Source organism: Hippopotamus amphibius, chromosome 3 (genome assembly GCF_030028045.1).
Source record: "Hippopotamus amphibius kiboko isolate mHipAmp2 chromosome 3, mHipAmp2.hap2, whole genome shotgun sequence".
In the NCBI taxonomy this organism is placed as follows: Eukaryota; Metazoa; Chordata; class Mammalia; order Artiodactyla; family Hippopotamidae; genus Hippopotamus; species Hippopotamus amphibius.
Window position 1 is genome coordinate 166,929,187 of NC_080188.1, and position 26,993 is coordinate 166,956,179.

At 41.4% G+C, this 26,993-nt stretch overlaps 1 protein-coding gene and 1 non-coding gene across 2 annotated transcripts in view; one reads left to right on the forward strand and one right to left on the reverse strand.

The window, feature by feature from the left end:
- Positions 1 to 26,993, forward strand: part of COLGALT2 (collagen beta(1-O)galactosyltransferase 2) — a 111,239-nt gene that overhangs the window by 76,203 nt on the left and 8,043 nt on the right. Inside the window, exons 7-10 of the mRNA XM_057728007.1 lie at positions 9,056 to 9,132; positions 12,626 to 12,732; positions 22,918 to 23,050; positions 24,161 to 24,288. Coding sequence (XP_057583990.1) covers positions 9,056 to 9,132; positions 12,626 to 12,732; positions 22,918 to 23,050; positions 24,161 to 24,288 — 445 coding nt within the window. The remainder of the gene's footprint in view (positions 1 to 9,055; positions 9,133 to 12,625; positions 12,733 to 22,917; positions 23,051 to 24,160; positions 24,289 to 26,993) is intronic.
- Positions 13,510 to 13,616, reverse strand: LOC130850674 (U6 spliceosomal RNA). Its single transcript, XR_009053018.1, has one exon. It is a non-coding gene; the product is annotated as a U6 spliceosomal RNA (small nuclear RNA).

A 26,993-nucleotide genomic window follows, 5' to 3' on the forward strand; every position in this document is an offset into this window, starting at 1 on the left:
GAATATTTGCATTGAATTTTGATGCAGGAAATTCTGAGAAACTCTGTTATTCATCACTAGAGCACAGAGTGTGAGTATGTGGGCAGTGGCGGGGTGGGGGCGGTGATTGGGGAGGCACAATGGGAAGCAGGGCTGTAAGGTGGGCAGGAGCCCAGTTAGAAGGACCTTTAATGTATAAGAAGGTGTTTGGACTTTTCCCGAAGGGAAGGGAGATTTTAAAGAAATTTTAGTAGCGAAATGTCAGATTTATGTTGAAATCTGGATTTGGAAAGGTCACTCTCATGGTAAGAGAAATATGGCTGGAGCAGCATGAGGAAGTGGATGCTGGTCTCAGGTCAGAGGTGAAGAGGCCATTCTGGACATTACATACTAAACTAGGCAAAAGACGGTGAGGATGTGAGTGAGGGCAGGAGCAGGGGGAACGCAGATACACTTATGACATAGACTTGAAAGGACTTGGGCAAGAGTTCATGGATGAGAAAAAGGGAGGCGGAAGAAAAATTCTAAGTTCTGACTTGAATGTCTGGAATGACTGTAGGAGTTTTAAATGCCTGTAGATTAAAGGAGACATTTGCAAAGTAAAAGCATGAGTTCAATTGTAGACCCATTGAGTTCCCTGTGAATATCTATTTCCTGCTTCTCATCCCCAGATAATAAATTCCTTGTTCATGTTAGTCTCAAGACGTAGCCCATTCCCTGCCACCTAGTAGGCACCCAGTAAATATTTGTTGAATGAATGAATGAGTTGCACATTGGATAGATGGAGAGATGAATCTGGGACTTAAGTTCTATCAAGTCTAAAGATGTTGAGTTGGGATTTATCAACAAGATGATGTGATATCACAGAATTTCAAGAAAACAGGAGCATGAGATGTGGAAGGAAGTTTACGTAAGATAAGCACTGGGTTTTTCCAGCTGATTTCCGTAACAAGAATGGTTTCCAAAAAGGCTGGCTCGGTATTTGAAGTGTTTGAGAAGTAATTAAAAAGCAAGGACGTAGAGGGGACTTCCTAGGTGGCGCAGTGGTAAAGAATCTGCCTGCCATTGCAGGGGACACGGGTTTGAGCCCTGCCCTGGGAAGATTCCACATGCCACAGAGCAGATAAGCCCGAGCACCACAACTATTGAGCCTGTGCTCTAGAGCCCATGAGCCACAACTACTGAGCCCATGTGCTGCAACTATTGAAGCCCACGCACCTAGGGCCCGTGCTCCACAACAAGAGAAACCACTACAATGAGAAGCCTTCGCACCACAATGAAGAGTAGCACCACAATGAAGAGTAGCCCCCGCTCGCAGCAACTAGAGAAAGCCCGTGTGCAGCAGTGAGGACCCAACGCAGCCAATAAATAAATAAAATAAATTATTAAAAAAAAAATCAAGGACATAGAGAGAAAGCAGAAAATTTTCTTTTAAGAAACATGGTTAGGACCAGAAGGTAAGAAAGACAATAATAAAGATTCATCAGAAGATTCCTTTAAATAGCAAGCTATCCAACTGTATTTACACAAGATTGTGTTTGCAAAGCATCAGTCAGCCCAGTATACCAGGGACATATCAGTGGTGATGACCAGGCATATCCGTAGACTATACCTGGGGTAGGGAGCAAAGCACCCCTGACTTTACAGCCTTTGCTGCTGATGTGCATGGTAGTTTGCAAGCCCTTTGGTCTTTCCTGGCCTCAATGTCCCTGAGTTTGAAAAAAGAAACAAGAGATCACTACTATTCTCTATAAACACAGAGAATAACAGAGATAATGGGGGAGGGGACCAGAATTTGTGGGGAGAATGAGGACTGAATAATCAGCTGGTTCACTGGAAGAGTATTTCTAGAACCAGCCCTTAGGAATTTCTTTTGTGAATTTCTTTAATACATAGTATCTCTGCCTCTTCTCTATGTTCTGGACCCAGAGGCCAAGGGCAGTATCTCATTGCCTTGTATCCCAAACACCTAGCACAGTGCATGACATACAATTGGTAACAAACAAATATTTGCTGAATGTATGACCAGACAAGCAAATGAAAAAGAATGAGCAAATGAATAAAAACTGTGTTGCAAAGAACACTGAACACGAAGCCAGGATCATGGACTTGAACTCAGGCTCTGTCACATAGGAAGGGAGACTGAACCTCTCAGAGCTTTAGTTCCTTTATCTGTGGAGTGAGGATAATAACGCTGACTTTGCAGGGTCGAGAGGAGCAAATAACAGGTGTTGCTGTTATTAGGACGCCATTTAAGCCTTGGTAATGTGCATCCCCTTATTGTTCCCTTTCCATGGCTTCCAGTCTTGACTCCAAGTAGACTTCAGCTCAGAGAGGCCGACCAGAGCCTTGCTTTCTCTTCCTTTCCCCCACATAAGTGAGAGCATAGAAAGTTCTCTGTACACAAAAACACACACACTGTCAGAATCAATTTTAACGATTACAAATATGCACAGCACTATGCTAGGCAGGTGGATTTCACTTGGGAAGAACCTGTAAATTACAGCTGTCGTTATTGATCCCCCGTACATTCCAACCCTAGTGTGAGGCACTTTATATATGGCATTTTATTTAATTCTTGTGTTTACCTTCTCTGGTTATAATTTTGTTAAAATTTCAGATTCTGACTTTTAAAAGAGCATGATTGGGATAATAAAGTAATTGGCAAATTAAACTACTGAGGGTAATAATGCAGAAACACAGACTGAAGGCCTACATAGGATTAACAAAAGGCTGTTGATGATGAAATCATATCTGTCAAGTGTCCTCAGGGAAGATGAACTAGATGCTAAAAGCACTTTGCACAGCATCTGGAACCCAATGGGCAGTTAATAAATGGCTGCTAATGACTGTACACTTGAAGCATTAGAAGAGGCATAAAACTCATGTACAAACATCGAATGCCTACCTACAATGTATGAGTCACTCCATGAGGCTCTGGGGATTCACAACATTTTACAACCAGTTCTCTATTTGGGGTGTTTATATGTAATGGGGGAGACAGGACAGACATTAAAAAAAGACCTCAATGATGCAATATAGTGCTTTGTGAAAGGAGCAGTTATAAGGGCAGTAGGAATTTGGAGTAGAGAGAGGTTGCTGTGGGCTGGTGTGATCTAGGACATCCTGATGATTCTTAAGGTGGGCTTTGATAGAAGTGTGGAGTTTAAACAAAGGGAGTGTTATGGTGAGGGCGCTATGGGTAGAGGAAATAGACTGAGCAAAGGTATTGTTCAAAACGCATTCTCACCCTGGAAGAGAGTTGGCTTTAAACAGTAGCAGGCAATAAAGTTTGAGGGTTGGAGTGGTTTAATCGTTGTGGTTCTTGAATGTGCAGCTACAGCATAATGCCCATCCTAAAAGCAGTAAGGATGCAAGGAAGGCTTTAGAAGAGAGCATCGGGCTGTAAGTAGTTATTACACACATACTATGTTCCATGGATTGTTCAGCTGCTGGGGATACAGCAGTCAACAAAACCAGCAGAACCTCTGCCATCAAGAAATGTATATTCCTACACAGAGAAATAAACAATGTATCAAGGAAGCAGCCACATGAATATTTGGGGGAAGAGTGTTTCAAGCAGAAAGAACAGCACCTGCAAAGGCTGTTAGGAATGAGCCTGGGGTACACCAGGAACAAAAGTCCAGTGTGTTTGGAGCGAACGGGATGAGAAGTTGAGTAGAAGGAGATGGGGTCATGGTGGGAGAAGTGTCCACATCATGCACAGCATTGTGGCCACAGTAAGGAATTTGGACTTTAAGGGTGATGAAATTCCATGCGGGTGGGGGAGAGAGAGTAGCAGGATGTGGTTTATGCATTTAGGTAAATCATTCAGGCTAGGGTGTGGATACTGCAGTGTAAAGGGACCAGTACGTTTCTCCTGGTGAGAGATGATGGTGGTTGGAATGCAAACTGTAGCAGAGAGGTGATGAGAAGCAGGTGGATTTGGGATATATTTTGGGGGTAGAGCCAACAGGACTTACAAGAGACCTGGATGCAGCCCATGAAGGAAAGAAAGGAATCAAGGATGACTCCAGGATTTTGGCCTAGTATACCATTTAATGAAATACCAAAGGCTTTATGGGAAAAGACTTGGGGAGGGAAGCGTGGTCATATAAGCTTAAGATATTTATTAGACATCTGAACGGAGAGATTAGGAGATATTTGGATATATGAATCGGAGGAAAAAGACGCCAGTTGGAAACAAACATTTGAGAATCATCAGCATTAAAAGGATATTTGAAGCCATGGAACAGTGTGAACTTGTTTAGTAGGAACATAGAAAAAGAAGAGGAGAGGGTGGAGGACAGATCCCTGGGGGAGACAAACAGCCAGAAAGCTGGAAGGAAACAGTGAGAAATGTTTCAAGAAGGAACCAGATGCTGTTGCGAACTCAAGTAAAATGAGGCTAGGGAACTGATCATTGATTCTCTCAAGATAGAGATCTGTGATGACCTTGATAAGAGCCACTTCAGTGCAGTGATGGGGACAGAGCCTATTGGAGTGGGCTGAAGAGAGGGCCATGGGAAGATGAGAAAATGGATTCATTGGCATGGGATAGAGAAATAGGGTTGTGACTGTAAGAGAGTGAGAAATCAAGGGAGAGGCTGTTTTGCTTCATTTTGTTTTGTCTTTTGTGTTGTTTGTTGTTTTTTTTTTAGATAGGATTTTAGCATGTTTGTATGCTAATCAGAAAAATCCAAAATATAGGGAGAATTCAATGATGTAGAAAAAAGATAACTTAAGATCCTTGAGAAAACAAGTTCTAGGGAGAGCAGGGGTGCTGTTGCAGATGGGAAGGCAGAATGTGTAGGGGAAGATGCAGCTGGGTTTGTAGACTTGAGGTGGAAGGAAAATGTAGGTCTAATTTGGCTTTAAACATTTTCTCTATGACATGTGTAGTCCAGTCATCAGCTCAAGAGAGATGTTGAAGATTTCAGGAGAGAGGACAGGGCATAAACTAGACCTCTCAGAGAATGGGGAAGTAAGTTTACAATGGAAGTATTGTTGTATCATTTGGCAATATTGAGTGCCAATTTGATATCTGTGGTTGTGATTTTGAAGTGACTCAGTCAACACAACTGTGTGAATTTCTCTCACAGTATTCTTCTTGGTGCTAAGAGGACAGCTGGGTTTAACTAGGATTGGGGTTCTACCAAGCAAGATCAATGGAAGGGAATCAAGGGTCTTACAAGGGATGGTAAGAGTGCTAGACCATGAAATCTAGGCTGGGTACTGATGCGCATAAGAACAAGAAGGGTGTGATGGATGCAGACATGGCAGTGGGTCGCTGCAAGGATGATGTTGGTGCTAGATTGTTGGTTGTTGGATGGATAACCATGTGGGTGCTGAGGTTTCTAAGAATGATGGCAGGACAGTGAGACTGTGAGCCGGAGGTTGGAGTCATCAGTGGCTGAGGGAGTGTGATTAGGAGGTACAAAGTGCTAAAATATGCTTCAAAGAAGCCAGAGCTTTTCAAGGATGAAAGAGAAACAGTTTGGAGTGAGTTGGGGAACATGAGAAAAATCAGCTTTCACTCTGACAGCTGAAAGGGAGGCAGTGTCCTCAAAGGAAAGCCAAGTTTTAGTCAAAACAAAAAGGCAAAGAGACGTTGAGAAAAAGCGAAGGGACTGAAAATATCAGGGAGTTTATGCATTTCAGACTCGAGTGTCTAGAGATCAGAGTAGAAGAGTTTGGGTTCGGTGGAGATGGGGTATAACAACAGTGGTTGACGCTTTCAAAAGCACCATGCCCATCGCTCTCAGGTACTTCCTCATGTAGCACATTAGGAGCTGTGCAGAAAATTGGGGGATGAATGACAGGAGGCTAGATCCTGTAAGGGCGATGGTAGTAAATGGGTTGTGAGGCATGTGGATATTGGTCGTGAGATCAGAGTATGAGGTGATGGGAAGTCTTAGGTGCCTGTTCTCAGTAATGACATTTTGAGGCAACAGAGTGTCATGTAAAGATTATTAGAAATATTGGCTCTGAAGCCAAAAGGTCTAAAACTGAGTTCCAGCTCTTCCAGTCACTCACTATTTGACCTTGGGCAAGATTACATCTAGGTTGGTTTCAATTTCTACAACTATAAAAACAAACAATACCCTCACCACCACCACCACCCCCTAAAAAAAATAAAAGCGAAGATAAAATGATGTGGTGATGGTGAAATCACTTAACAAAGTGTAAAGCACTTACGTGCCGAGAGTGACTGTTATGATCAAGAACAGAGCTGTGCCTGAGGAAGAAGATTATTTTGGCAACAGTGTGCATGGTGAGTTACAATGAGGCAAGACGAAGAGTGTGTAAGTGTTTGAAAAATAGTAAAACAGCCCAGGCATGTGAGTGAGGACCTGAGCTAGGGTGCTGGCTGCAACTGTGGACGAAATTCAGGAGAAACTATAGAGAAGTGTTAGGATTTGTTCAGGCACAATCTCAAATACTTTTCTAGGCATGGTACATTGTACACTGGATGGTGTGTGCTCCAGTGTAGACCACAGAAAGAGCAACAAAGGAGTGAAGACTTACCTAACTGAGCCACTGTGGATCCAGCCCCGTTGTCCAAGGCTAACTTGATGCCAGTGGCTACCAAGGTCTAGCTTAGAGGGCAGAGTCAAGTGGGGGTTAAGTGTTCAGGTGCAGGAGTCAGATGTAGGTTCAGATAGCAGCTCTGTCAGCTCTGTGACCTTGGGCATGTTATTTAAGCCTTTGTCTCCTCTGTAAAAATAGGGATACTCAGACCTAGCCTGTGGTACATGTTGTGAAGTTTAAATAAATGTGATTACATATGTCAAGAGGGTAGCCCAGGGTGCAGTGAGTAATAAGATAGCTATTGTTACTCCTAAGATCTTGAAACTACCCAGGAGCCAATGAAGCACATCCCAATTGATGGTACAGCGAGGGACATGTATAGGGAGGGATGCCATGAAGGACTGAATTAATTAGGAATGATGGAGTCAGAAATGACCCCAAACAGAAGCTGGGATGTACCTAATCTTCAAATTTGGTGTCAGCAAAGACACATCTCTTCTCCCCACATATTAAGCTTCTTAGGTCTAATCAATATCATCTCCTGCTTTTCCCTATGGCTTAGCTCTACCTTCAGCAGAAAACCCAGGCCTGTGTCTCATATTTCGGCTCAATGGTTGTTTTCAGGACCAGCCACCTGTGGCTTCTGGGAGGATACTTGTCCTGTGAATACAATAACTACCCATGTTTGATGGAAGCAAAGTGGCTAAAAGCAGACTCTTTGGCTGAAACGTTAAAGCCAGGCAACTCATGTGAGTGCCAAACAGAGACCAACAGGGTGGAAAGGGTAACCCAAAATATACCCTGCTCCCAGGTCTAGGGCCTGACGAGGGAGGGCCAGACAGCTCCTCAAACAACATGAACAGGAAGGAGTTGGTATATTAAGATTTTTGTCGTAAAAACCTAGCCCTGTACACGGTGACCCTGCAATCAACATTTGTTGATTTTAAAAGAAATTAATGGAGTGGGGTGGAGCAGGGAGGACCAAAATATTCTGGGCTGCTAATGGAAACAGAACGACATGCACTGTGTACTCATAGAAATGTGACGGAAAGGGTCAGGATTGAAATAATAAGACCAATTCTTGTGTTTGGCTCAGGAAACCCGTTTCACTACTTTCTACAGTTTCACGTCACTTGATCATAAATGAAACTGGATGTCATGGTTTCTCTTGAATATCCCAGTGGAGGCAGAGCTAAACAAACAATACCCTTTAGACAGGATCTCAGTCAGGACAGGTGAAGTTATGCTGGGATATCAAACAATGCCGAAACCTCATTCGGCTTCGCACAACAATGTCTCCTTTCTCGTTTTGCAGAGTCTGCAGTGGTCCTGGTGTCTTTCCTGGGCAGCTGCCCTCCATATGTTGGCACATCGTTGTAGGCTGCTTTGAATTTTTGGCTTCTCCATATCAACAGGGGCTATTAAGATCATTGTGCTGGGGCAGGGGTGGGGGTGGGGGAGGGTTTGGAGGGTTAAATGGCAGTAACTCATGTGGCCATGACCAACCTCAAGGTGAAAGAGCCCCGCTCATATGCCTGAAAGAGCGGGGAATGGATACCAGGGAACAGGAGCAATGGCCATCTATGGTAGTTCTTCAGACAACCCAGTCACCAGCTCTCACATAACATCTTCCTTGTATTATGTCTTCAAGGAAAACCAAGTGGGTACTTTGAGTTTTGTGAAATACCAAAAATTTTCAAGACTGTCTCGGGTTCTTTAATCAGTAGTACTTCCAACCTTTAAAATATATAGTTTCTAAAGAAAGCTTTTTTTGGAGTTTGACATAAATAAAACTTTTATTACTTGAGATACAACACCCTTCCCATCTGGAAACTTCCTTGTTAGCCCTGTACCAAGTTCTGGGATGTGGCCTGGCCCTTGGGGTGAGTTCCTGTTAAAATAAAGGGTCTTTTGAGAGCCTGTAGCTAAACCTGCCTGGATGGGATAAAAAATAGTCCCAGAGTTTTACAATTTTAAATGTATAGAATAAAAGCATGCTTTAGAAAAAAGTCTAGCCTATTTCCGAGCTCTTTCATCATAGGCCACTGTGACTAGTAGCTAGGAGTTATTGAGCATTTACTGTGTTAATTTACAGTGGTTAGTGCTTTGCATGTAGGCCTCATTTAAATTTTATAACACTCTAAGAGATACACTTTTGTTATCCTGATTTTGCACACAAAGAAACAGGCTTAGAGAGGTCACCTATCTGCTCCAGACCTTCACAGACCAAAGTTTGGATCCAGATCCTCTAACTTCAGAGCCCTCACCCTTAATCATTACCCTAAACGACCTCCCAAATGCTCTTAAAATAGGTCTTAAGGGAAATGGAGCAAATACTGCAGTCTGCCTGTAAACAAACGCTCTCAGAACCAGCACCGTGACCATCAGAATTCTTGTGTAGCCACTCAGTCCTGGAAAAATGCTGAGCAGCTATCCCCTGCCCTGGACATTCAGGTTGTGTTTCTAGCGGTCAGGCCTGTGGATGGGATGCTGTTCTCTGAGCCTCTCACTAACAAAGCACTCTTGTGTTTCTTGTGTCTTCCAGTTGACCATCCTCCAATGGAACCTTCCCAGTTCGTCTCAGTTGTCCCTAAATACCCAGACAAGATGGGATTCGATGAGGTAGGAAAGGTGTGTGTGTGTGTGTGTGCGCGCGCGTGCGCGCGCACACGCGCATGTGTGCACAGGTATGCCTGTGCACATGTGTACATCATGCTTATATGTTTGTATCAGAACACAAGCCTGATCACGTGTGGGAGAGCCAGACAGACCCAGCTTGGCTGCTAAAAAGAAACTGAGGTCTTGGAAAAGATTCTCAGTTTTTGTTGCGCTTCAGTTCACTTGTCTTAAAAAAGGAGCATCGTGGTAAAAGTGAATTAATCATTGAGTCAGAAAGATGTTACTATTTAGTCGTGAAAGTGATATTTTCTAGGAGCAGATATTGCCGTATTTTATCAAGATTCAAGGATAAGGTAAAGAAGATATATTTTGGGTATTAGAGGACTTTTAACTTTATTCTGAGTAAATGGAAACCATTCTGGAACATTCTTTGCTTTATTTTCTCTCTGCTGTTTTCTCATGGGAAAAGATTGGAGGGCAGGGTTTAGAGGACAAAGAAAAAGAGAAAAAAGAAACCTATTCTAAAATTCTCCCTTTCAGCAGGCAAGAACTTCATAATAGTGCTCTGAGAGACATATTTATTATTGTTTCAACTGTATAAAGAATGAAGCAGAAATATAAAGAGATGTTTGTCTTAGTAATATGCACAGCAGATACTTGGCAGGACCAGAATTGTGACTGCAAGTCACTGAATCCTTCACTGGTCCCTCGTGTCATATGACTGCTGATCAGTGTTCAGGAGCTTGGTGGTCTAGAAGCTAGGACAGTGCCTCAGGAATCCACAAACAGAGACAGAACCTTTCCGTGAATTTTGAATATGTTATAAGCCAAGCTTTGTGCTTTATGCTCATTGCCACTGATTAACTGAGAGAAAATGCCTTGTTTGTCCCCCTGCACTGTGTCATACAGCTCCTCAAAGTACAGCCATCTTAAATTGCTGCCAGAACTGGTAATTGGGATTTATTCTATAAAATTTATCCGCAGGCAGACTTAAGGATTGGAAAGAAATATTTCATGAATGTTAAGTGGAAAGGAGTTAGCAACTATTATGCTATTTCCACAGAGGGCAAGATGAGACGAGATGATTTTAAGTGTAGTGGGAAAGAATTAGACTAAAGTGTAAATAGTTTTATAAACAATCAGGGCTGCATAAAGATTGGCCCACCCCAGGCACTGAACCCACTTCCACATATTACTACAGCTCTCCTTCCCTGCAGCTCTCAGGTCTCCAGGCAAAAGAACCCAAGGGTCTTTACACATATTCATTTTTCCCTTTATAAACACACTCCAATGAGGATCAAGTCATAGCAGATACAGTGGGACAAAAGCAGGATGCTCTAGCTCTGGTCTTGCATTTGGAAGAACTGGGAGTCTTCTGGAAACCGCCAGCTCTATAAAGGATGCAGACAAATGCACTCTACTCTCCTGAACCCTGGTAGTCATCTCTGTTTGGAATAGAGATAGTATAGTGGAAAAAGGGATTTTCAGGGGCCTTTTCAACCTTTCCAGTACTCCGCGACCTTGTTGGTGGTGTCTGGGCTGCACTTGGCTGGGTGGCTTTTTGTCTGTTTACTATTCACCAAGTATGAGCAAGCCCTCTGTGTTTTTCCTTCATGGCTGCAATTTTTATTACACTTGTCCTGGTAGGAATCAGGACAGGATTATTATTTACTAAAGTCTCCCCAGACTGGAGGTCTTGAGTCTGAGGGGACTTTTTGTTGTATTTCTGTTAATTTTTTGTTTTTTGTTTTGTTTTGCCCTCCTGGAGTGACCTCAGGTAGCTCCGTGTGTACACATGAGGAAATGCCCATTCCTTTCCACAGCTGTAAAATTGGGAGATGGGACGTGGCCCATCACAGTATGATTCTAAACAGGAAGAAAATGAAATATAAATGAACATGACCCGTTAAGTTATAAAATCCCAAGTAACAAGGCAAATACAGTCACCGCAGAAATTGTTTTTTCAAAAATAATTGCCCAGATAAACAACAGAGGTAATGAAATCATGATGTACCTAATCCACTTTGCTGATTCCGATGGCTGATTTCTTCAAAGAGGACATCTCGCTCCCCCATCAATTCTTTGCCCAGAGTTGTAAAAAATGGATAGAAATGAGAAGGTTTTATAAAGAAGAGTTGAAATTTTAGTTAATTTAGCTTTTGATCCAGTAAAAAACATATAAAAAACATATAACATCTCAATGATTACATTCAGAATGACCGTGTGAACTACAGCTTAACCCCTAGTAAAGTCTGAACTCCAGCCTGCTTATAAGACATAGTTTTTTCTTTATTCTAGACACAGCATAAAGCAAATTTGATCATAAACCATATATCATAGACGTTATAATCTGTACTAGATTTGAGAGATGAGGTTGTTGAACTCGCTTTTTTTTACAAACAAGGGAACTGGACCCTGAAACATTAAATGTGTTCCTCAAAGTCATCTAGATGGGTCGTTCGGATGAAGCCAGTGTCATCCAGCTTATTCCTGGGGGTTTCTCCTTTCCTATGCTAGTCAGTATTTCTTGCTGGTAGCTGAAATCTCCCTCTCTTGCAGGACTAGTTTAATATACAAAGTGAGTTTATTCCAGCTCATAGAAAAGGATCTTATTAAAGCACATAGTTACCTATAATAACATTCCTGAGCCTTTGGGTACTTCTCCGGCTCCTTAAATCTGGGAGTCATCAGGCTAGCCTCATTATCTGAACGACTCCCTATAGTGGCCTCATGATGTGTGTGTTTAGTGCAGTCATCCGGAACTTAGGGGCTAAGGCAAGGGACCGCAGGAAGACCCAGTTCTTATGGGGGACAATCTGAATGCACGTTTTTGGGACTTCATGGACCAGTATGTTATCCTCTCTAAAAGGTTTCCCTCAGATCCACTTGATGTGGAAATTATGCCTTTCACCAAAGGGCTGCTACTAAGGATAGGACCCTTTCTCTTTACTCCTTTCAGAAAAATTCTAAGGGAGTTGAAAAGTTCTGGTAAAGAAGCTACTAAAATTGAGACCTTGGTAATTCAATTTGGAACCTTTGGAAATAAAAGGAATTTGTTAAGACTAGATTTTTCTTATTCTTTGAATGACTTTAAATTTTTCTACGGAAGACATAAATTATAAGAATAGCTAATATTTTGTACCCAGGTGATAGGACCAGTATTATCTGTTTTACAGATGAGGAAACTGAGGCATAGGAACTGGTCCAAGGCAAACACTTAGCAAACTTAGATCTGCTGTTAAATCTAACCACTTGTCAAACTGCTTCCTTTCCCCTAATCTCATATGTTTTGGGTTTAATTCACCTTTGGCTTCCCAAAGAATACCTTTTTGACCTGATATGAAATATAAACTAATCTTCACCACAGTTTTCCCTATCTTTTCCACTCCTTATTCTAACTAAAACTTTGTTCCTTTACACTTACTTTACTTTTCAAACAGCCTAAAATAAGACTTGAATAATCTGTGTTTCTTTTCCTTTTTTCTTCCTGTATTAGATTTTCATGATAAACCTCAAGCGCAGAAAGGACAGGCGGGACCGGATGTTACGCACCCTGTATGAACAGGAGATTGAGGTCAAGATTGTCGAGGCTGTGGATGGAAAGTGAGTTGGCTTTTCTCCTGAAGCCCTTGCAGATGTGTTTGGAGTGGGGATGCACACTCTGTGACAGAGGCTTCGTCCTGGTGGGAGGAATCCGCAGCCATTGCAAGATAGACACGTTTTCACAGTGCCGTCTACTGTGGGAAAGCTTCATGACCTGTAGTAGCTTATATATATTGATTTCACTGAGGGGAGCAGAAACCCACTCACCATCCAGCGCTCTCGGGTCTTCATCACACTGAAGGCTCACACCGGATGTGATTTTCCACTGTCTCTGGGATTTCTTGCAGTGGCTGTGGTGGTTTCCAGCCCTGTAGTGCGTTGGAACAAATGCGTTCAGAGTTGTATTCAGAGCCTGATTTAGAGCAAAGCATCCAACCTTGAGTGACCTGAAGAAAATAAATAGAAAAAGTGCATAACAGTCTGTGTGTCCTGTTGCATGAGATGCTTAGCCACAGCCTGCCTGGGTTGATGACTTTTCCCAGGAACGTGACAGGAAAGTGACATAGGGTACCTGGTTGGATTCCTTCAAGGGTTTTTGTTATTGATGTTGTTTTGTTTTGCTTTGCCTTGCCCTTTTATTGGACACTTTTATTCAAGGCATAGATATTTGTAAAGCCTGCCATTCCATGTTATATGGGAATTTGGAATATGAATGGCTCTAAGGAACATGGCTAGAAGCTGTTGTGGAAGTTTTTTGTTTGTTTGTTTGTTTTTAAATTTTATTTATTTATTTATTATTTTTTGGGGGGTACACCAAGTTCAATCATCTGTTTTTATAAAAATAGGGAACGCTTCACGAATTTGTGTGTCATCCTTGCACAGGGGCCATGCTAATCTTCTCTGTATCGTTCCAATTTTAGTATATGTGCTGCCGAAGCGAGCACTGTTGTGGAAGTTTTTATGACTCCTTTAGAGACTCTTATCAGTGTTTCTCAACGTGTGGCCTGGACACCTAAGTCAGAGTCCCCAGGGGCTGGTTAAGAGGGCAGCTTCCTGAGTCCCAGAGTTGCTGAATTATGATCTGTAGGGCTGGGCTGCATTTAAGAAGTCTCAAGGTGATTCTTGGGTAAGGTTGCCACATAAAATACAGGACACCCTGTTAAATTTGTCCCAGACATTACACTAAAAAATGACTCTTTATCTGAAATATAAATTTGACTGGACATTCTATGTTCTAGTTGCTAAATCTGGCAACCCTGTTCTTGGATGCACTAATGTTTGGGAAGCACTGCTTCAAATACCTTTAAAAGCCTCAATCTCCTTCACAGGCCACACGGACTGAGGAAAACTAGTTGAGTTGTAAGAGTTCTTTATATACTGGATACAAGTCTCTTGTCAGGTTTATAATTTGCAAATATTTTCTCCCATTCTATGAGTTGTCTTTTCATGTTCACGATGGTGTCCATTGAAACACAGAAGTTTTTAATTTGATAAAGTCCAGTTTATATTTTTGTTGTGGCTTGTGCTATTGGTGTCGCATCTAAGAAGACTTGGTTTTATGTTTTCTTCTAAGAGTTTTATAGTTTTACCTTTAAAAAAATTTTTTTTTGCTCTTTTTACTTATTTATTTATTATTTTTATTAATTTTATTTATGTTTTTAAAAAATTTTTGGCTCCATTGGGTCTTCGTTGCTGCACACAGGCTTTCTCTAGCTGTAGAGAGCAGGAGCTACTCTTTGTTGCAGTGCGTGGGCTTCTCATTGCAGTGGCTTCTCTTGTTGCAGAGCACGGGCTCTAGGCACGTGGGCTTCAGTAGTTGTGGTGCATGGGCTTAGTTGCTCCACAGCATGTGGGATCTTCCCGAACCAGGGCTCAAACCCACGTCCCCTGCATTGGCAGGTGGATTCTTAACCACTGTGCCACCTAGGAAGCCCTACATTTTGTCTTTTATATGCAAGTCTTACACCTTAGATCTTTGATACATTTTGAGTTAGTATTTTGAGATAGGGGTCCAGTTCATTCTTTTGTACGTGGTTATCTAGTTGTCCCTGCACCATCTGTTAAAAGACTGTTCTTTCCTTTACTGAATTGTCTTGGTAACCTTGTCAAGAGTTAATTAACTCTAAATATGAGGGTTTGTTGCTGGATTCTCAGTTCCATTCCATTGATGTGTATGCCAGTCCTCATGCCTCACAGTAGCTTCTTATGTAAGGAAGTATGAGTCCTTCAACTTTGTTATTCTTTTTCAAGATTGCTTAGGCTATACTAGGTCCCTTGGATTTCCGTATGAATTTCAGCATTAGCTTGTCATTTTCTACAAAGAAAAAGACAGTTTGGATTTTGATAGGAATTGCATTGAATCTGTAGATCAATTGAGGGGAGTATTTCTATCTTAATATCCATTGTATTTGATATGAAGTCTTCTGATTCATAATCATGGGATATCTTTCCATTTATTTAGATGTTCTTTAATTCTTTGAATGATGTTTTGTAGTTTTTAGTATGCAAGTCTTGCATTAATTTTGTTAAATTTATTCTTAAGTATTTTACTCTTGTTGTTATGGTAAGTGGAATTATTTTCTTAATTTCATTTTTAGATTGCAAATTGCTAAGTGCCTAGAAATACAGTTGACTTTTGTATATTGATCTTTTAGCCCACAACCTTGCTGATTCATTTATTAGTTCTAATAGTGTGTGTATGGCAGGGCAGGGGTGGGTCTCCAGCCATTTCAAGATGGCTGTTTTCTTGCCATCTGGTACATCCCCTGCTTGACCAGGCCCTGCTTCACTCACATGACTATCCAGTCCTCTTAATTATAGGACTTAATCAAGAACTGCCTACATGTTTGCCCCAGCCCCAGCTGTTGGTTTCCCTGGTAACTGATGAGCCAGCACGATGTTAATTCCCCCTATAAAAGGTCGCCTCCTTCTCCCTCGAGTAGTGAAGGTTGCTGCAGCATCCTGCCTGTTGTCTGCCGTACACAGTGGAGTGACCTTCTAGGAACTTTGGCTTCAGACTTGTAGGATTCCCCTGTCCAGTAAACGACTGATATCTCTGTGGCTGTGTCTGGGCTCTTTCTTCGGTCTTGAGGCTGGATGATTACAAGGCTCGCAGGCCTACGGGGTACAGCCCAACAATTGTCAAGCCAGCCAGGAGGCTGAGGAAACTCCTGTGAGCACCAAGATGTTGGGAAATAAGGACAGGTAGTGAGAAGGTGTGCGGGCAATCTGGAGGTGGCTCTCCAGTAGCCTGGGGGGCACTGTGGCTGCTGTCCTTATGAATAGGGCTGTCAGGAGAGCCTGGATGGTCATGGCCTGTCCAAATTTGAACCCCCAAGGTGTGGTGTCCTACCAAGAGCACTGATGAAGAAGATGAAGAAGATTGGGATGAGGTCATAGAGGTCCTTGTCCCACTGGATACAGATGAAGAGCAGCTCTCATCCCCCAGGTAGAGGCAACTGACCACCATGAGAGATGTCTTCCTCTCCCGTTATATTGATGATGTCCTGTTAACCTCAGAGTCTCTGACCAGTTTAGAAGTACCAACCCTATGCTCATGGCTCATCTGACTGCACAGGGATGGCTAGTGAAGACAGACAAACGCATTGTTCCGTCTACAACGCATCACAACAGGTGGAAGACATTACTAAAGGCCTACCGGAGTCGTGGAGCAACACAAAAAACCACTCTTTGGGGTCTAGAACAGCTGTGCAGGACATACAGGACCCCCAAGGACATCAGTAGCAACCAAGGAACCCACTTTACTGGCCATGAAGTTGAGGAGTGGACCAATAAAAGTGACATACACTGGCATTCTACCTGCCCTATAACCCCACTGCTGCCAGGCTAATTGAAAGGGTAAATGGACTATTTAAAAATCAGCCGAGATGGGAAACTTGCTCTCTCAAGTTTCCTGGAGGCCAACTCAAGCCCTACAAACTGAAACTGAACATCCCAGGAACTATCATCCCAGTGCCCATGCCACGTTAACCCAGAGGGAACTAACTAGTGAACACCATCCAAGTTCAGCTGTTGCCTACCAAAGGACCATTGCCAACTATCAGTCAGGACAATAACTCACTTTTGCCCTTGCCACAGGATCTATCCGCAGGGGTACATGTTATAAAATGGCCCTGGGACCAGCAGGTAAGTCCCGGTGGTTTGGGTTTGCCACCCCTGGGCAATAGGACTAGAAAGATTTCACCTGTCTTCCACCTGGTCCCACCTGAGACTACTAAGGTGGGATCCCTCCCCCACTTACTGGAGAAAGGCACCATTATATTATTCTTGTGATCTGTTGTTATACCATCTCTCTGAAATTCAGTAGTAGCTGGGCTGTGGGGACTGAGGGTGGACAGGCCATTTGGTACTGCAGGCCAGGCAAAAAACCACAGGCAGGGGTATTATCTCAGAATGCTGTTACTGCTTATATTTTGCAAACAGTCATAATCTCCCCTGTATTGAGCCTGTTAAAACATCATATTCCCTGCCTAGCCTGAGTGGAGGGAATCTGTTCGAGGACTAGGCAAAAATGAGTCTGATTACTGGGTCTGCAGTGAGATGCCAGAGAAAACGGACCCAGTTAATGCGACCATGTGGGGATGACTGCAGGCTCTCACCTTCTTCCTGTCCTGCAAGCCAAGCACCTGGCTTACTCTTGATACTCTTTAGCTGCTGTTGTTTTTGTTGCATTTGTGGTGCTTGTTTGCAGTGCACCTCTACGTACCTGACCCCAGGGATATCTCAGAAGAGATGCAGACCAAGATGGGAAGGGTCGTGCAGGGTGTGTAGGGGTGGAGTGTATGGTCAGGCCATTCAAGATGGCTGTTCTCTTGCTCTCTGTGCATCCCCTGCTTGACCAGGCCCTGCTTCATGCACATGACTATCCAGTCCTCTTAATTCTAGGGCTTAATCAGGAACTGTCTATGTGCTTGCCCTCTGCCCCAGCCGCTGGTTTCCCTGGTAACTGATGAGCCAATGTGATGTTAATTCCCCCTGTAAATGGTAGCCTTTTTCTCCTCCTGAGTAGCAAAGATTACTGCAGTGGCCTGCCCGTTGTCTGCTGTGCATGGTGGAGTGTTGCTTCCGGACCTTTTCTTTCGACTTATAAGATCCCCTGTGCAATAAACCGTTGATGTTGCTGTCACTGTCTCTGAACTATTCCCTCTTTTTTTTTTTTTTCCACTTCCCTCTTTCTTGAGGCCAGGCAATTACAAGGCTTGTAGGCCTTCAAGGTACAGCCCAACAGTGTGTGTATTCCTTTGGATTTTTCTATATACAAAACTATGTCATCTGCAAATGTAGAGTGTTGTTTCCTCTTTTTAAACCTGAATATCATTTGTTTACCTAAATTACTCTGGCTAGATCCTCGAGTATAATGCTGGATAGAAGTGGTAAGAGTGGACAGCCTTAGCTTGTTCCTGATATTAGAGAGAAGCAATGTCTTTCACCACTAAATATGATCTCAGCTGTGGAGTTTCCACAGATGTCTCTGATTGGGTTGAGTGTTTTTTATCATGAAAGGGTGATGGTGTTGGCTGTTTGGGCTGCTAGAACAAGTGACCACAGACCAGGTAGCTCAGATAACGTTTATTTCTCGAAGTCCCAGAGAAGGGTGCCAGTGTGGCTAGATTATGATGAGAGAACTCGTCCTGGTTTGTAGGTGGTATCCTCTTGCTGTGCTCTCATAAGGCAGAGAGCAAAGAGAGGAGAGAAAGCAAGTTCTTGTGTCTCTTCTTATAAGAGCACTAATCTCATTTATGAGAGTTCACCTTCATGACCTAGGCCCCACTTCCTAATAATATCAACATGTGGACTTGGTGGGAATATAAACATTTAACCCATATGCAGTTGGATTTTTGTCAAGTTTTATGACTATTGAGATGATCATGTGATTTTTGTCTGTTAATAATGATATATCACTTTTTTTCACATGTTAAACGAACTTTGCAATCCTAGGATAAATCCCACTTGGTCATGATGTATAATCACTTTTATGTGATGCTAGATTCTGTTCACTAGTATTTTCTTTGAGGATTTTTCTATTTATATTAATAAAGGATATTGGCCTGTAGTCTTCTTGTGATATCTTTTTCTGGTTTTATTATCAGGATAATACTTCATAGAATGATTTAGGAGGTGCTCCCTCTTCTATTTTTGGTAAGAGTTATGAAAGATTGGTGTTAATTCTTTAAACGTTTGGCAGAATTCTTTAGTGAAGCTATCTTGTCCTAGACTGTTATGGGACTTTTTTTTTTTTTTTAACTGATTCAGCCTCTTTACTTTGTTATAGGTGTATCCATAATTTCTATTTCTTGAGTAAAGTTGTATCTTTCTAGCAATATGTCCATTTTATCCAGGTTATCTAATTTGCTAGTATATAATTGTTCATAGTATTTTTCTTATAATCCTTTATTTCCATAAGGTCAGTAGGGATTGCCTCCTCTTTCATTCTTCATTTCAATAATTTGAGTTTAATCTGTTTGGCTAAGGGATTATCGGTTTTGTTATTTCCAAAGAACCAACTTTTGGTCTTGTTTTTTTCTCTACTTTTCTATTCTCTATTTCATTTATTTCCACTATAGTCTTTGTTTCCTTCCTTCTGCTTGGTTTGGGTTTAGTTTGCTCTTTTTCTAGTTTCTTAAAATGGAAAAGCAGATTATTTACTTGAGATTCTTTTTTTTTTTTTTAAACATGGGCATTTGTAGCTGTGCCTAGCCCTCTAAGTACTGCATTAGGTGCATCCTGTAAGCCTTGGTTTGCTGTGTTTTCATTTTCATTTGTCTCAAAATATTTTCTCATTTCCTTTGTGGTTTCTTTGACTTATTGGCTATTTAGGAGTGTGTTGTTTAATTTCACATGTTTGTGAATTTTCCAAGTTTCCTATCAATTTTTAATTTCACTGTGGTTGTGGAACATACTTTGTATGATTTCAGTCATCGTTTTAAGTATCCTGAGGCCTCGTGGTCTGTATAGTCTTTATGGTCTAACATGTGGTCTGTCTTAGAGAATGTTACACATACAGTTTGGAGAATATGTATTTTTCTGGTGTTGGGTAGAATGTATTATAAATATCTGTTAGGTCTAGTTCATTTGTAGCATTGTTCAAGTCTTCTATTTCCTGCCTGGTTCTATACATTACTGAAAATGGGGGACTGAAATCTCCCACTATTTTTGAGTTTTATATTTCTTCTTTTAGTTATGTCATAATTTTTTGTTTTATGTTTTTGGTGTATTGTAAGGTACTTTTATATTTATAACCGTTATGTATTCCTGATGGATTGATTCTTACTGTTATAAAATGTTTTCCTTTGGTAATTTTGTCTGCATTTTTTGGCAGATATTATAGCACTATAGCTCCTCCAGCTCTCTTGTGGTTGCTGTTTACATGGTATATCTTTCTCTATCCTTTTACTTTAGACCTATTTGCCTTTGAATCTAAAGTCTGTCTTTTGTAGATAGCGCAGAGTTGGATCATGTTTTTAAAAACTCATTCTTCTAAGCTCTGCCTTTGGTTACAGCAGGGGTCCCCAACCCCTGGGCCGTGGACTGGTACTGGCCCATGGCCTGTTAGGAACCAGTCTGCACAGCAGGAGGGAAGCGGCCAGCCAGTGAGTGAGGCTTCATCATCTGCCGCTCCCATCACTCCCCATCGCTTGCATTCTGCCTGAACCATGCCCCTTCCCCATTTCCATGAAAAAATTGTTTTCTGTGAAACCAGTCCATGGTGCCAAAAAGGTTGGGGACCACTGGATTACAGGGTTTAATCCATTCACATTTAATGTGATTACTGATAAGCTAGGATTTACATCTAATGTTTTATGTTTGTTTTCTATGTCTTATCTTATTTGTTCCTCTATGCCTCTATTCTTATGTTTAAAAGCTATTTTCTACTTTAATATTTTAATTCCGTGCTTTTCCTATACATATTTTTGGTTATTTTCTCAGTGATTGCCCTGAGGATTACAGTTAACATCTTTATTTATAGCAATCTAGTTCATATTAATACCAACTTCCTAGACGAAAGCAGGCGGGGATAAGCTCCTTGACACTGGCTTCAGCAATGAATTTTTGGATTTGATGCCAAAAGCAAAGGCAGCAACAACAAAGAATTAAACAAGTGGGACTATAGCAAACCAAAAAGTTTCTGCACAGCAAAGGAAACCATTAAAATAAAGAGGCAAGCTACCAAATGGGAGAGAATATTTGTAAATCATATATCTGTTAAGGGGTTAACTTTCAAGATATATAAAGAACTCATACAAATCAATAGCAAAAAAAAAATTCTGATTTAAAAATGGGCAGAGGATCTGAACTGAGATTTTTCCAAGAACACATACAGATAAGCAACAGGTATTGATACATGAAAAGTTGTGCAAAATCACTAATTATCAGGGAAATGCACATCAAAACCATAAGATCTCCCCTCCCACCTGTTGGACTGTCTGTTATCAAATAGACAAGAAATAACAAGTACTGGGAAAGATGCGGAGAAAAGGGAACACTTGTTCACTGTTGGGAATGTAAATTGGTACAGCCACTGTGGAAAACAGATATTCTTCAAAAAATAGAACTACCAGGTGATCCAGCAATTCCACTTTTGGGTGTTTATCCAAAGAAAATTAAAAAACTAACTCAAAGATATATGCACCCCCACGTTCATCTCGGCAATATTTATAATAGCCAAGACATGGAAGTAACCTAATGTTCATCTGCAGATGAATGGATAAAGAAAATATGTGTGTATATATTCAATGGAATATTATCCAGTCATGAAAAAGAAGGAAATCACACCATTTGTGACAGCATGGATGGACCTTGAGGGCATTATGCTAAGTGAAATAAGTCAGAGAAAGACAAATATGACATCACTTATATGTGGAATCTAAAAATACAAAAAAACCCCCAAACTCATAGAGAACAGATTGGTAGCCACAGGTGAGGTTGGGAGGTGGATGAAATAGGTGAAAGGGTAAAAGGTATAAACTTTCAGTTATAAAACAAGTCATGGGATATAATGTACAATGTGGTGACTACAGGTAGTAATACTGTATGGCACACTTGAAAGTTGCTAGGAGAATAAATCTTAAAAGTTCTCATCACAAGAAAAATTTGTAACTGTGGTAATGAATTCTAACTGTACTTATCATGGGATCACTTCACAAAATATACAAAATATTGAATCATGTACACCTGAAACCAATGTTATGCACCAATTATATCACAATAAAAATACCAACTTAACTTCAATACTGCATAAAAACTTAGCTACTACATAGCTTCATTCCTTCCCCCTTTTGTTCTTTTGTCACACAAATTACTTCTTTATACATTATATGCTGTTTATACAGTATTTGCTCTTATTGCTTTAGGCAGCTATAATTTAAATCAGATAAGGGGAAAAGTTATAAACAAAAGAACACATACGCTATTTTTATTTATTGATACCTATGCAGTTACATTTACCAGTGCTTTTCTTTCTTTATGTGGATTTGAGTTATTCTGTTTCCGTTCATGTCAGCCTGAGGGATTCCCTTTAGTAATTCTTGTAGAGCAGATCTACTACTGACACTGTTTTTGTTTATTTGGGGATATCTTAATTTTTTCCTTTTTTGAAGGCTAGCTTGACTAGATACAGAATTCTTGGTTAACGGTCTCTTTTAGTCGGCACTTTGAATATGTCAGTCTTCTGCCTTCTGGCCTCCATGGTTTCTGATGAGAATCAGCTGTTAATCTTACTGAGAATACTTTGTATGGAGTGAGTCACTTCTCTCTTGCTTACAAGATTCTCTGCATTTTTGTTTTTAACCTTTTTTTAGGTCCAAAGGAAAGATGCACACATGCACACAATTCCTCTCCTGACTCCTTCCTGTCCCCATCCCTGCCAGTGTTTAATAGTATTTAATGTTTCTAATTGCCACTTTACTTCATTAGGAAAATACTTTTTCAAAGTTGTCAATACTGATGATACTTAGAACTGTGCTGGTCATTGCAAGGGGTATACAAAGTATAAGACCTCGTCTTGTCTTCACAGACCTCGTAATGCTATCACAACACATGAACCCTGAGGAGCTCCTAAGGATTAACAGAAACCTGAGGAGTCCATCTCAGTGTGCATATAGGCTCTGGCGAATATGCAAACCTCCCCCCCCACACACACCCCCCCCCCCCCCCCCCCCCCCCGCCTCGGCTTCTGTGGTGGGGACCTTGCAACCTGTTAATTTTGGGGCATGTTCTGTCTTGCAGGGCACTCAACACAAGCCAGCTGAAGGCCCTGAATATCGAAATGCTGCCTGGATATCGAGATCCCTACTCCTCTAGGCCTCTAACCAGGGGTGAAATTGGCTGCTTCCTTAGCCACTACTCTGTGTGGAAAGAGGTAAATAATGCTTCATTTAGATGTGCAGCTCTGTAATGAGAAGGGATGAGAGTAGGATTTTATAGATGAACTCGAGCCAGATATAAAGCAAACCCATAACTGTCCTGGGAGTTTGCTTAGAAGCTGTCCTTCCCTTCTGTCTCCCTCTGACACAAGGCCAGCAACAAACAAGGAGGGGTAGCCTTGGTGCCTCTCTTGGGATGATGTTAGGGGAAGACACCCATGTTCTGGGGACCACACTCCTAGTGATACATCCTCATACTTCGTAGGAATGCCTTGTGTATATCTAGCATGTCGCCATTTATTAAGTGACTCAATACAGGAAATCACCAGGAAGGCATGTGAGATGCGTTAGGAGAGATGGGCCCATTTTACCCAAGAGAAAATAGTTATCTTGCTCAGGCAAGAAGTGGCAGAGCCAGGACTTGAACCGCTGTCTTATAGATCAGACATTGATGGAGTGTATTGACGTGTGGGGTTCTTGATTAAGGGGCAGTTCCCATTAGAGTCCCCAAAGAAAGGTTCCTTGAAAGGGCCTTCACCTTTTTAATGATCCAGTCCATGCCTATCTTTTTTTATTCTTGAAACTTTGTTTTATAGATGAACTTTAATTTTATAAAAATAAAAAGTATATAGATCATAAGATACAGGCCAATGACATTTCACAAATTAAAAAATACAGCCATGTTGACCAGCACCTACATCAAGAAACTGGTTACCAGCACCTCAGAAGCACAGCCCTTCTCTATATTTCTTCCTAAGCCATCAGTCCCCAAGGGTAATCACTATCCTGACTTCTAACGGCACAGAATAGTTTTGTCTGTTTGTCCTTTTATTATATGTACACACCATATGGTTCCATTCAATCTCTCAACATTACATTTGTGAGAGATTCACCTACAACTTTGCATTTAATTATACATCATTTACACTCATTTCTATAAATACACCAGTTTATTTATTCATTTTATTGTTGATGGACTTTTGCTTAGATTTCAGTTATGAGCTATTACATGTTTTGCTACTATACATTTGACTTTTTAATACCCATTTTTATTAGATAAATAAGTATCAACTTTTCATAGGGTATCTGCCCACTGGCCTTTACAGGTAATCAACCGAGAGCTAGAGAAGACTCTTGTCATTGAGGATGATGTGCGTTTTGAACATCAGTTTAAGAAGAAGTTGATGAAGCTGATGGATGACATTGATCGAGTTCAGCTGGACTGGGAATTAATGTGAGTGACAAGACAGGCTTCTCAAAGAGTACTGATAGGCTTTTAGTTCTTTCCAAGGGGTAGAGAGCCCCAGCTCATAGCAGATGTAATTAAAGCTTCCATTTACCTGGTTTTCTCTCCATAAATGTTCCCAGAAACAAGAAGTGAGTAGGGGATAGCCAACTGGATTTTTGCATCTATATGCTCTTAAGGGTGAGAAAGAAACTATGGGAGATTCTTTGAGACCTGGAGTCTGCCTGCAGATCAGGGACCTTCAGACTGAGCATTCACCTGGGAACACAGCAGAAATCCACCCATGAACCAGAGTGGTACATGGTGGGAGTGCATAGAGGAGGACCCATTTAAGGGGAAGGGTCTTATATCACACTTGAGCCTCAGCTCCCAGGAGAACAGATTTCCACTGTAGCCTCTGATGGTGTGGGAGGTTTGGAAGGTCAGTGGGAGGGCTCCTGTTGGGGGTGGGGGTGTACAAACAGGGAGAACACTGAAGCTGAGCTTGATGGAGGGTCAGAGGCTGTCTTAGAAAAAGCAGTCTCATCAAGGGAGTACTGGCTCTGAACTGACATTTAGATAATGCTCGTTGCCTGCTACCTCTGGGAATCGAGCTTTCTCTTTCTTTCTCTCGCTCTCATTTTCTTTTTACACTAGGATGACACTTTTTACTTCTCTCCAATGAGGCAGAAAGTTCCCAAGCATTATGTTCCCTTCCCAGCTGTGTGTCAAAGGCAATTTCATCAAATCAGAGACTGTTCCTTTGGAGCAGCTGCAGCAGACAAGCTGTCTCCGCTCCTCCCATCCTCAGAGGGAAACTTAACCATGGGCCTGGGTGGAATACTTGTTCTCTTAGAAAATGTACCATTCTGAGCCCAAAAGAAACCTAGTAATGGCTCAAGTAACCCTTGGGAAATAGACCCAGGACCGTGTAATAAAGAGAGTGGCTCCCTGTCAGATATCTGTCATGTGATTAGATTCTGCGCTGTCTCTTCAGATCATGTCCCTGTAATCCTCCAGAAGTCCCCACACCTCAGCCCTTCTGAATCTACAGCTCTGCAGCCTGTGGTTAAGGCCCCACAGGCATGGAGCCTGAAAGCCATTTTATGCTTATGTGACATGTGCAAAGACAACTTTCCCTTAAGCCTTGGAATCACAGAGGACTGGACTTGGGGAGTCTAAGGCTTAGAATTGACATATGTCCCTGTTCACTTGTACTTTGGTTGATGCTTTTCTCAGGACAGGGTACCAATAGATCCTAGAAAGCAGAGTTGTTGTCCTGATAAGGATACAGGAAAAATAAAAGATGTTTCGTAAATTTCACAGACTGATCAAGTCAAAATATTCTATTGAAATCTATTATATAATCATAAAGAATTATAGTGGTTTCAAATTTTTCACATCTCACTTTCTGAAATGATAAAGCAAATGTTACTTACACTCAAAACATGAAAGCAGATAGGCTGTCTGTGACTGCAATATTAAGTTTCTCCAGAAAAAGAAAATAGTAAGTGGGAAGACTAGAACAAGCCACTGAAATCATCTAGGGCAGCGTGTACAATAGAAATATAATGGGGAAAACATAATCATTTAAAATTTTCTAGTAATCATATTAAAAAGATAAAAATAGATGCAATTAACTTGAATACATTTTATTTAATCCAGCACATCCAAATATTATTTTAACATATAACCAGTGTTTTAAAACTATTAATGAGATAGTCTGTATTCTTTTTTCATACTGTCTTCAAAATTCGGTGTATATTTTACGCATGAAACATCTCAATGTGCTAAATTTTCAACTGTTGAAGTAAACTGTGCTCCTACCAAAATAATAATACATTTTGTTTAACAGAAATAATATTTTACATATCTAATTTTTTAATTACAATTTAAATTTAGTAAAATTAATAAAGTGACTAAAAACTCAGTTCCTCAATCACTCTGGCCACATCTCAAGTGCTCAGTAGGATTTTCTCTTCCACTTGGTACATGAGAGGAAATTCAGGCTCTTTCTTCTAAAGAGACAGTGGCTGAGAGGCAGATGTTTGTCCTCAGAAGAACTGAAGGTGAACATAGTTATTCTACAAATCCTAGGATGTTTCGACAAGAGGGATCCCTTTAATGTTGAAAAGAGATAGTTTTAGAGCAAAAAAGAGGAAGTCAGCTTTACCTAGCAGGCAGCAAGCCAGACCTCCTCAACTTGGTCCAGGCAGGCAGAAACAACTTGGTTCTAGACAGAAGTGATGGATCACAGATGCATGAGCAGACTAGGGAAGGTGGGAATGGCTGAGGGTACATCTGTGTTGCAGAGTTGTTCAGGGAGGACAGGACCCAGGAGGAAGCATGGGCAGAGCTAGGTGAGGGGGAGAAAGCCATGCAGGTGTTGTCATTCATTCTCCCCAGGAGGAAACCCCCTTGAGGCTACTTTGGGTTCCTATGTCTTTTACTGTGGACTGTATCTTTCCCAAAACATTTTCTGTTTTGTGTTTACCACTAGCATTTGGAGAGCTGGGCAGAAAATATCAAGTCCCAGGGTGAAGCTCTGGGGACATGAAAGCAGACTCAGGATTCTCACATCTGCCCTTTGTTGTCCCCTTCCAACCTCTATAAACACAGCTGGAAATCCTTGGGAAATGATCTGAAAAGATCTTTTTTTTTGTCATGAAATGTTTTTTATTTTTATTTTATATTGGAGTATAGTTGACTTACAA